Here is a 12,131-nt window from a genome sequence, read left to right on the forward strand (position 1 = left end):
TTACACTGAGGGGTAAAACACTTGCTTCAAAAGAGCGGGAAAATTTCCTAATATAAATTCAAAATTCACCTACAGAAACCTTTGTGGAGTGTTATCAGTGACCAGAACTCATTTACAAACTTTGGAGTGTCAAGGAGACTGTAGGATTACTGATTCAGAGGAGCAGCTTCCTTCCACTAACAAGTGCAGTACATGCTAGTTACAGCAAGAGGAGACACAATATTATAAATCTTATGCCACATAACATTTTCAGGGAAAAGAATAGCTGTTTTTTCCATATCAGAGCATAGGATTCCACACTGATATTTCAGCTCTTTTTTCTAGAAGGGAATAGCTATTTATAATCAAGGTGGTATTAACAGAACATTCATTCACAACAATCTGCCTGAGGAAAACAAGTTGTAGGCAGGATTACTGCACTTATAGAAAAATTTTCTGGTTTGAATTACAGACAGAAAAGTTAAACAAGTAGAGCTGCTTCCTGTCACCACAGGGATTGCTTAAAAAAGAAAAAAAACTCAATGCAAATTTGGTGACGATGCCTGTTTGTTGACCTACCTTTTTTATATGGCTTTGGTGGCACAACAGGACCAGGCTCTATGTTATCATAGAAGTTACATGTGGCTTTCGGATCAAAGTTTCCTGTTGGAAAAGAAAAAGAAAGTGGAACTTGAAGATTATTTAAATGCCTATGCCAGTGACATGAATATCCAAAGGCTTCTTATTTTATAAATCTTCTTATTATAACATTCTATCTTAGCTTTTTCACAAGTTTTGTCACATATTTTTAGTTTTCTGTCAATCATAGTAATTTTTAGCAGGGTAATCCCATACTGAAAAATCAACTCCAGCTCAACATTTTGTTTTGCTGTGAAAACATGTGAATGTATGTCTTCCTACAGGATACTTCCTTGATAAGAAAGGACTGTTCATATCCTAGTCTGTTTGATTCTATTTAAGACAAGTTTCTGTTGCAAAAAAGACTTCTAAAAACCCTAATAAATTTCTGTTTGCCAGTCTTTTGGCTGCAACTTATCATTCAGCTCTATAATACTTGGCCATAGCCTTTGTCAGCAAGAAGTTAAAATTTTAAGTAAACCATCTCCACAAAGGAGGTCTTTTTTTTTTTTAAATGCTCTTGACAAAATCATTTTATGTCACCACTTTCTTGATAATGGAATTTAATTTGGCCAACAGAAGAATTATCAAGTCAAGTTTATTAAGTTGCAACTGATGAAATACCCACCTTTCAGAGGGAAGTTATCACTGTTAATATAAATTGAACTCTAAATAGTCACATTTAAGTACATGCCATACTAGAACCATAGGATCATTTAGGTTGGAAAAGACCACAAAGATCATTGAGTCCAACTGCTATCCCAGCACTGCCAAGTCAATCACTAACCCTTGTCCTCAGGTGCTGCACCTATAGCTTTTTAAATACCTCCAGGGATGGCAACTCTACCACTTTCCTAAGCAACCTGTTCCAATGCTTGACAACTCTTGCCCTGAAGACATCTTCCCTAATATCCAATCTAAACCTGCTCTGGTGCAACTTGAGGCTGTTTCCTCTCATCTGTCACTTGTTACCTGGGAGGAGAGACTCCACTCGCCACAGCCTCCTTTCACATTATTGTAAAGGGCAGTAACATCCCCCTGAGCCTCTTTTTCTCCAGGCTGCCTCAGCCTTTTCTCCTATGACTGACTCCCCAGACCCTTCCCCAGCTCCGTTCCCCTTCTCTGGACTCACTCCAGCCCCTCAATGCCTTTCCTGTAGTGAGGCCCAAAACTGGACACAGGATTTGAGGTGTGGCCTCACCAGTGTTGAGCACAGGGGGACAATCCCTGCCCTGGTCCTGCACCCACACCATTGCTGATCCAGGCCAGGTGCCATTGGCCTCCCTGGACACGCCTGGCTCATGTCCAGCTGCTGTTACCCAAACCCCCAGCTCCTTTTCCCCCAGGCACCTTTCCAGGCAATCTTCCCCCAGCCTGTAGCTCTGCCTGGGGTTATGATGCTTGTTGAACCTCATAAAATTTGCCTCACTCCATTGATCCAACCTGTCCAGAGCCCTCTGCAGAGTCTTCCTAACCTCCAGCAGACTAATGTTTGTGACCATATCCAAATGATGTTTTTTAAAAAGTATCAATTCAATACCTCTAGATTGAAGGAGATCAACTTCTTTCAGTGTACAGTCAACATTTATCTGGAGTTGTCGGTTGAGGCTTCTCAATCTGGTCATTTCCTCAGGCTAGAAAGAAACATTCCAAAATAGTAATTGTGGGAAAGTCAGCATCTTATTTGAAATAGAAATAACATTGCTATGTCTTTGTTAACAGCTTTACTAAAAATTGAGTATAGAGAAGGCACTGAAAGAAGTCCAACTGTCTGGCCTACTACCCCTAACTCATTTGCCCTCAAAAAACATTCTTCTATTGGCATGTGAGGAGGAAAACAGACAAGTTACTTAATATTAAAATTCATTAGAGTAAGATGACACAGCTGAGCTCAAGTTTATAAAACCACACATTACTAAATTCTGTATAAATGGATGACTTACTACCCAGGTTTGCATCAAGATAATCAAAAACAGAATACAAACTGCAGCCCACATTAACTATTACTTGCTTATAACTGAATGAGGTCAAAAGTTTATTCATTTGCATAAACCCAAGGAACTCCAAGAAGCCAAACCTTTTAGCCCAGTATACTTAAATCATTCAGTGATGAAAGATTGCAATTATTCTTAACAGCATAATCAGTTATTTAAGTCCATATATTTGCATATCATTAAGAAACCCTAAGTTACTGGAATGCAAAGCTTTCTTAATGCCAGCATCATCAATCACTAACACTTTTAATCCTAGGATACATTTCAGCATCAGTCACAAAATCACAGAATATTCAAAGTCACAAGGAACTCTGGAGGTCATCTAGGACTTTGCGTCCTAGAAGTTTACCAAATTAGCTTGGCTTCCCTTTGGAAAAATCTATGTGACTACTGCTGACCACTTTCTTGTCCTTCATGTGCCTGGAAATGGTCAGCAGCATTAGCTGCTCAATCACTTTCCCAATGATCAAAGTGAGCTCCAGCCAGTAGCTCCCTGGGTCTCCCCTTCTTGCAGACATCAGTGATATTTGCTCTCCTCTAGCCTTTGGGAACTTTCCCAAACACCATTAATCAACCAAAGATTACCTGCAGTGGCCTTGCAATGACACCTGCCAGTTCCCTCAGCACTCATAGGTGCATCTCATCCAGGATTATGACCTTGTGTACAACTGCTTTGCCTAAGCATTCCCTGACCTGATTCTCTTCCTTTAAAGTTGTACTTTCTTTGCTTCACACTTTTCCCAGGGTGAAGCCTGGGAACCTGGGATTCCTGATGGACTGTAAAGACTGAACCAAGAAGTCCACTCAGTATCTCAAGCCTTTTCCATGTCCTACATAACCATGACCCCCAACTTGCTGAGTCCACATTTTCACTGATCTTCCTTTTGTCACCTGAAGCCTTTCTTTTGAAATCCTGTGCCAGATTCACCTCCAGTTAGTCTCTGGCTTTCCTACCCTCATCCTGGCACACTCAGCACCTCTGTACTTCTCTCAGCTACATCATTGCCAAATGCTACCCTGAAACAGGTGAGACATAGAACAGCCATAGTAGGAAAGCAGCCAACAGCCCTTCTGTGCCTTCCAGCCTACACCTGTGTGCATTGTTTGTGTCAATACAGCCAGTAAGTCTGAGCTGATTTTCTTAACAACTACACATAGTGGAAGCTATTTTTCAGCCAGATGAATTCCCTTATCAGAGCCACACACATGTTTGGGCTAGAGTCATTTGCAGGTGGAAGTCACACAGATAAGAAGAATCAACAAGGAAAATAGATTTCCAACTATTTCAGGCAACACTGCCACTGAGAAGTTATTTGGCACATCCTGCACATACCAAAAGAGAAATACTGTCTATGAGAAGCAACTACTCAAACAATAAAATAGCTTTTTAGAAACAAAAGTTAAACCTTCCTGCATGAACACCAACCTCTATATGGCTAAGTCTTATTGAAAAGACTTGGACATATTTTTATTGGCTGTTGAGAGACCAAGTATATTCAGCTCTGTGGTCCACAAAAGCACATGCATACAACTTTCTGAAATTTTGCTGGGAACACCAAGAAAACTACAGACATATCCATTTCATCAACTACACAAATTAGCTTATGACAAGTCAAGTACTTAAAATAAAGTGTTCCCAGAGACTGAAGACTTTTTTGGAACAGCACTTTATTTTCATCAAAAAAGTGTATTTTTAATTAAAATACTAACAAATTGCTTACTGTGGGAATTGCAGTTGTACAGCTGACTCTCCGAAGCCGTCTCTGCATCAGATCATGCTCCATGCCGTTGACTTCAGTCTTCAGGCGCTCAAGCTCTTCTTTCTCAAGCTTCAGTTCCTTTGCTAACCTCTCCATCCTTGCTCGTTGATGTAACAGCAAGGCTGATGTTTTACATAGAAGAAACAGTTACTAGCACATAAAAACCTGAACACTGAATTCTTAACTTATGTGTAAGGTTCATGAGTGACCCTTTTGGAAAAAGAAAGGTGATCGCAGACATGCAGCCAAATATCAGTGTGAAGATGCTTCCATGCCAAATGAACTACAATTTACAACAAAGGTCTTCCAGAATAAAAACACATTTTATACAGTAACTTGAAGTTGTTATTACCATTTTGGTCAAAGCTTCTTTTTTTGCATTTGGTCTTTCTTGTCTCAAAAATACAAAGGCACCTGTACAAGGAGACAGCTTCTCAGGATGAAACAGCAACCTAGTTATACTAATACTCTACTGACAAAAAAAAATACCAGAGGTAAGATCAGAAGGTAACACACACTTCATACCTGCTGCTCAATTGCAGCTGACACATCAGCCCTGAGACATTAGCCAAATGTCAGTCCCAAACTGTTTTTTTTTTTCACTACTATTACAAACTGTGGTGTAACTTTTAAGTAGTCTTAGCTTTTCAGGGAATATTGCAATCCTCAATACTGTAAGTCCCTAGGGTTCAAAGGTAAAACTATAGAGCTTCAACAAAATAAACTAGACTATCCAGAAAATAAAAAGTTGAGTCAGCTCAGGTGCTTCAGATCTTCGTTTTATGACAGATTGATTTCTCCAACCTCTCTCTGCTGTTAAGTCACTCACTTATTTTCATCATGGTACTGAAATTTATGACTCTCAGTCACAAACTGATGTTGGGGTCCCAGAGAACCAAAGAAAAGAATTTTGACTAGCTAGAAGATAATATTAAATTTCCTAAAGAAGAGCATTTCTCAGTATTTCATCATGATGCAAAGCTGGCAAAGTCAGTGTGATGCTTAATCCTTTCTGATCAGGCTGGTTTTACCTGACTGAAGTCTGCTAGGACAGAGAAAAATAAGACATTTGATGTGGGTATTCAGACAAACATGCTGCTCATATAACAATGTTCCAGCAAACTGTTCAAAGTAAGGACGCTGTACAACCTGCAAAATGCTACTTCATGAAAAGTTCCAACCAGAACGTGCCCTTTTCTTCACCTCATCCAACAAAGGCAAAGGAAAAGCACATAATATCCAAGAATATTAACATATGAGCTAAAAAGAATTAGAAAAATAAGTAACAACATAACAACTTACTGCAAAAGAAGAACACCTCAACCTGTTAGAAGCAGATTCAGCATTCCACACAAAAATGTAGCACTGTAATTTGGATTTTGTATGGATTCACCAATTCATGGCCAAGGAATAAACACCAAAGAGCCTAGCCAAGAATAACACCAGGTGTTTTTACACTACAGGCACCAGAATTATTGAACAGAACTATTCTCTACTTTTTCAAGTAGCGTAAGTCATGCAAGCAGAATTAAGAAAAAAAGTACAGATATCAGACTGAATGATTTTCCACTATTGTTATTAAACCCTGTCTCTGTGTGATTCCTTCAACTTAACATGGTGTGACTACATAAAGAGCTTCACATTATACTCTAGTACAACTCATCAAATATGACTCATATTACAAAGAAGTAAAGTACAGACACCAGAATGAATTTCTGGTTACACTCTTTACAATGGCTCACATTCCAGTGAAAATGAAACAAACTTGTTCCCTAAATTAAGCTGTTAAATATACTCTTTTCTAGGACTCCTTTGTAATAGTAAAGAATAAAATGTTTATTCTTCTATAATTTATTTCTATCAAGAGTTCAGAGTGCAGCAATAAAAAAAAGCTCTGGTAGGTATTGCCACAAATGCAAACACCCCAAAAAGCATATACTAATTAGTTTTATTTGGTTTGCTTTTCAGAGACACAAATCTAGTGGAAAGCACAAAGGCAAAAACAGGTTTCACATTTCAGAACATGTTTTTCACAACTATGTGAAGCTACTGGTATTTTTCTCACATAAATGACAACCTCTGCTGAAGCTGTAATAGTGACACTACCAAACAAAAGACAAGGCCTCAGTGCTTTGACATACTGGCATTCATTTTTACAGAAGAATTGGGTCTACAGAATTTCTAAGTGGGTCTAGGAGGTACAGAACAGCTTTGTTGATGAGTTAGAAGAGCTCAAAACGCAGTAAGTGAAAGAAGAAATCAAGAACTACAGAGCAGCACTATAAGCTCTCACTTCAGCTCTCTGAAGTAAAACAAAGGCTAGAAGGAACAACAGAGGAACAGACTCTTCTTTCGAAACACAAATCCAGAAAATACCTGTTGCAGGTTATCACTCTGTCATTACCCAAATGACTTCTTTGAATGCTTGCAGATTGATTCACTTGTTCAATTTTAAATGTTTCAAATCTATACAGCTGATTACTCCAAGAAAAGCAGTTTTCAGTTTAGGGCTGACTTTTTTTTTCTTTACTGAATTGACAAATTTTTCATTTATATATGACATTAAAACTGTTTTATCCCTGTGCAGCAGAATACACATCCTAAAATTTGTCTGCCAATCTTTTCTTCCTCTTTGAAAACTTGAAGTGGAAGAAGTGAACTTTTAAGTTCTTTGAAATAATTATTTTATTACCTTTAAGAAGTATTTTTATTGACAAAGTTTTTTTTAGCTGCATTCTTATATGTCTCTCTTCTTTTTCATTTAATATTATTCAATCTAAACCAAAAGCAGAAGCTAGTGCTTCAGGTGCTCTAAAACACTTAAATATGGAACAAATACAAAACATAAAAATCCACATGTAAATTTATGACCCAGTTCTTCAATGCAGAATTGACAAAACTGACACACAGTACATGAACAAACTCCTTATCATTGTTAATTGCAGTGTTTTAAGAAAGTCCCCTAACGTGAGAAGTACAGCAATGTTAAGTCCCTTAGAAATTTTTTATGTATTAAACTGAAATTTGGCTATATTAAAAAAAATCAGAAAAAATGGTCTGATTTTTGACACAGTTTCTATTTTTTTCTGTACAAGTTTAAAAATTCTCACTAAGTAGCAAAATCAAGCTGAAAATGCATTTTACAACACTACAATTTGCAGGGTGAAACATTTACCTTGAGTGTAAGCATAGTCGTCTGATCCAGAACTAGAACTTCTCTGATACTTATGGCTTCCTTTTTCTCCTCCAGATCCTGGGATTACAGAAATAGGCTGAATAGGTTCTGGTGCTGCAGAACGCTCTTCTTGGTCCACTAAATTTAAAAGATTCTCAGTCGGTGCTCGACCTACTGTGATTTTAAAAATGGTTGGGTTTGGCTGAGACACCATTACCCGAGGAGACTGTGTTGGTGCACCTGCAGGTCCAGCTGGTTGAGTGTAGGTAATATATACTGGATTAACACTAAATGGAGGTTTGGGTTGTCCCGACATACCTCTGGATGGAGAGCTTGAAGGAGGAGTAGTGGCTGCGTACAGCGGGTGCTGGTTTCGTTGAGATGGTTGATTACTTATAGGTGAAGGGCTTCTGTTCATTGCAGTCCCAGGTCTTTGCGGTGGCTCAACTGTAATTTCTATTTTATTCATGGAACCTTTGGATAAACTAGGTCCAGCAAAAGGAGGAAGGTATGATACAGAGTGACCACCTTGCTTTTGAAAAGTCTGGGATGCCTGCTGATACGGATGGGGTGGGACAGTGGAAGGACTAGGAGGCATGAAAACATGTGAACTCTGGTGACTCAACTGAGGAGGTTGAACTTGGTGTTGAGGAGAGCCAAAGGGAGAGGGACACTGGGATGCCGGTGGGGATCGAAAAGCCGACTGAGGGATCTGGGGTTGTTTTGGAGAATACTGAGAAGGTTGGTAGTTCTGTTGATGCGGATATACAGGTAGAGGACGAGGAGTATAATGTGGAACTGGGCCCTGTGGCGATGAATGCCACTGTGTGTTCTGAGGAGTCTGTCGTCCAGAAGAACTTTGAGATGTTTGTCTAATATAAATAGAGCCAGGAGTCCCATAAAGATTGCTTGGAATCTGTGGAAGAATTTGTAGAGCTCTGGGTACACTCTGTCCAGAGGGGAGGTTTTGTGATACTGTAACAGTAATGGGATTTGTACTGTACCGAGGTATGTGCATATACGTGGGAGGGCCTTGCATAGCAGACGTGTTCATTCCTGGTTGTATGGAAGATGGCTGTGGAGGTGGCTGTGGAGGAGGAGTAGCTGCATTTCTATTCTGGTCATTCACGAAAAATGGATTGTAACTAGGAGAAGCTGCCACAACGGCGGGAGCAGAATGTGGTTCTTGAACTAAGCAAATCAGCTGTTTACCTGCCGTGCGCTGCGGGTCAATGTGTCCATCGCTTGAGCTGTGTACCAGTGTACGACCACCATTAAGTTGAGCTCCATCCCCCGCGTGATAGCTGGTATGAGGATGAATACCCAGATTGATGTGCAAAAGGCTGTTTCTATTCATTCTGGTGTCATCAGGGCTGTGGTACTCCATATACAAATACTTGCTGCTCTCCTGTGCGAGAGCTCGACAACAGGCATCGAGGTTGTTGTTGTTCTAGGAGCAAGAACAGACACCTATTACTGCCACAGAGCACAGGAAAGAACTCAGCCCTCCGTGTTCAACATCCAGCTGAGGCCACAACCAGGGCTGGACACAACTAGGGGTAGCATTTCATACACAGGTTTTGTGAAATAAAGATGACAATTGCTACATGGTATATGAGTAATACATAGCTCACATTGCGTCTGGCAAAATGCTCTGGTAACATTAGTTACACTAGGACATATCAAAAAAAACCCAAGTCCAGTTTCAGAAAAGCAATGGTTACAACTCTCTGCATGCTCTTCAAGGAACAAGTCTGTACAATTAACTATTTATAGTAACAACACAAATCAAATTAAATTAGACCAAAATTGCAAACTCTGAAAAAACAAAACAAAAATGCATAACATTTCAGTGTTTATCTGGGTGATTACTGCTTTCACTTTCAGTTTACTGTTTACATGACTATTCTCTTCACTCAGAAGTTTAAAAACCCAACATTTTAAACCAGCTTTTATTCGTAGAACAGTATTTAATACCTTAACAATTAAGTCAAAATATTGCTTGAAGAAGTCCCAGGGATTCCATAAAGAACATTACAATTCCAAGCAAATTTAAACTGCCTTTAAGAATTTCAGGCTTAAGGCTAAAAAAGATTTATTCATACATCAGTGAGAAACCAAATATCCCTTTTAAATGTTTGATTTGTTCTGTGGTGGTGGCAGTTGAAAACTATACAGACAGTAAATTATGAATCAAATGAGAAATATAATGGGAAATTCCTTTTCCCTTCTTGCCCTCTCCACTAATTTTAGCTTAATATGTAGTCTGTTAAAAGAACAACATACATGATAGCTTTTCCAAGTGAGTAAAATCACTAGAAAGCGTTCCAGATGGTGGATTTATTTTTCTCACCATTTTATCATGTAACAGCCTCCATCAGCTGTGGTTCAGATATTAATTTAAATAGTAGCCAAAGAAAACAAATTTCACTTTAAGTTCAACTAAATCTGACCCTTAGCACCCTTTGTTAAACATGACCCAAGACTGGTACCTTCTGTGACAGAGAGCACCTCCTTCCATGGCCAATGTGTACATATATGCACATACACCCCTGCCTTCCTCAGTGTGCTAAAATTACCATTCTAAGGAATGGACATTAATAATGGCTGCACTTCTATTTTAAACACTATCACTATATAAATTTGTATGCATGTATTACATACATTGCCTTGCAATACAATTTTCAACAGCCACTGTCTGAAAAGTCATATTTCTTTTCTCATGGACTATACCTAGTCAATCTTAATACCAGAGTGAAGATGATTTTCCCAAAATTTCATATTATTTCACTATCAGATGAGCTTGCATAGTCTGTATCTTCTCATATGAAGAGTTAGTACCAAACATGACAGAATAGTCCAGCACTTGAATAGGAAATGCCCTCACTCTACAGACACTTCCTCCCTTGACAACCTTCCTCCATGGTGAGCTCTCCTTCTAGGCATCAGTGATCACTGGGAATATCCAGATATATCACTAAAAATTAAGACCAGAATATGTGGGAACCAGACCTTGTAATAACAACCAGCACCACAATGCCAAGACAGAAGTCTCCAAAAAGTAAACCACTACCATCAGCCACTTGCCATCTAAACAGAACTTCTTGAACAGAGCCTTCAGTTTCCTTAGGTCACTTGGTCAAGGTGCAAGTAAAGAGACTATATAGAGGACAGGCTCTGAGCTGATTTTATTAGGGTCCAGAATATAGTTGTTATTTCAAAGGACCCTCAATTTTTGACAGGTCTAAAACTCCAAACTGATTTAAATCTAGAGCATTTATTGCAAATGGCTATTGGAAATCAACTAACATCTTTAAAATATAAAGTGAGTTTGGAAACAAAATGTATACTTTAAAACATAACAAGTACTTGCTAAGCAAAGTTAACTAGCTATCCAGAATGCCATGTAATAGATACAGAACACCATATGCTTCTGCAGCATTATGGGTTCTTTAATTTTATCAGTTTAAAAATGTCTGTGACAAACACAGTTCATCAAAAGGATCGTGTACTAAACAGTACAGAAGATATGACTGTCAGGATAAGTAAAGCTTTAACTTGAAGGATTTCCCCTGCTTTACATTTGTCTGAAAGCAATTAATTTTTATTTGTATGACTTAGAAAACAAAATGCAAAAATTACAACCCCTATTCTATGTCAACCTACTCATCTACCAGGGACAGGCAGGATGCAAGAACAGCTTTCCAACCTCAGCCATGGCCACAGAAGGCCAAACCAGATCTTGCATGTTTCTATTACATTCCTGATTCCTCTCATTAACTGAAGGTATTCCCAAATGACCACTATTTATTATATGTGCTAGGTTATTATCACTTCCAATTTCTGATTTTAGATGAAGGCAGAAGGATGAAATGGAAAGGAAAAGGAGTGCAGAGAGAAGAACCACCACCTGAACTAGAAAGAGAGAAGTACAACTAAACCTCTGGAGAGCCATGAGAAAAAGATACCATGAAGAGGGAAAACTGTCAGATTGCTAGCTAAGTCCAGCTCCTTATCTTGGAAGGATGAGTGACTGTTTACTAAAACCTCCTCCAGTATATCTATGTTATTTATGTAGCCATCATCAATTAACATCCTATTAGCCACTTTATCATCCATATGCATACATTCACAGGTCACACAGACAATGAAAAACATCAGTGCAAAATAACCTCCACAAACCTAAGTGAGGAATGACAGAATTTTTGTATCTAAAATACAGGCCAGAAATGCAAGTAGTGGTGTTCTTCCAACCTTTTAAAAACCAGGAGAATGAAACTCTATGCTCCACATGTACTACTATAAAGGGTTTTCATCCTGAACTCGTAGTTCATGCCAAAATAAAAGAGACAGACTCTTCACCATACCTGAAGCATGCACTGAGATACCACCCCTTCAGGTATCTCAGGGAAACGCTGCCGGAGATCATGGAGTACCTGCACGTCAAGCTGTTGGCTGCCCTGCGCCATGCCAGGTGGATGATGTTCCAGATTACCAGAGAAAGGAAGTCAACAGGCCTTCCAGTGATTGTGGTCTTCTGAGGCTTCTGGCATTTTCTGTAAGAAAGAAAACACAATCTTTTAA

The 12,131-nt window shown here is 38.9% G+C and overlaps 1 protein-coding gene across 3 annotated transcripts in view; it reads right to left on the bottom strand.

Moving 5' to 3' along the window:
• Positions 1 to 12,131, bottom strand: part of TAB3 (TGF-beta activated kinase 1 (MAP3K7) binding protein 3) — a 43,896-nt gene that overhangs the window by 6,152 nt on the left and 25,613 nt on the right. For all 3 annotated transcript variants that reach the window (XM_021552970.4, XM_021552971.4, XM_085585529.1), the window contains 5 exons: positions 11,915 to 12,103; positions 7,548 to 8,997; positions 4,334 to 4,494; positions 2,159 to 2,252; positions 559 to 642 (listed from right to left, as the gene is read on the bottom strand). In XM_021552970.4, the coding sequence (XP_021408645.1) occupies positions 559 to 642; positions 2,159 to 2,252; positions 4,334 to 4,494; positions 7,548 to 8,997; positions 11,915 to 12,016 (1,891 nt within the window). In that variant the 5' untranslated portion in view covers positions 12,017 to 12,103. The remainder of the gene's footprint in view (positions 1 to 558; positions 643 to 2,158; positions 2,253 to 4,333; positions 4,495 to 7,547; positions 8,998 to 11,914; positions 12,104 to 12,131) is intronic.

This window comes from Lonchura striata, chromosome 1 (genome assembly GCF_050655825.1).
Source record: "Lonchura striata isolate lonStrDom1 chromosome 1, ASM5065582v1, whole genome shotgun sequence".
Lineage (NCBI taxonomy): Eukaryota > Metazoa > Chordata > Aves > Passeriformes > Estrildidae > Lonchura > Lonchura striata.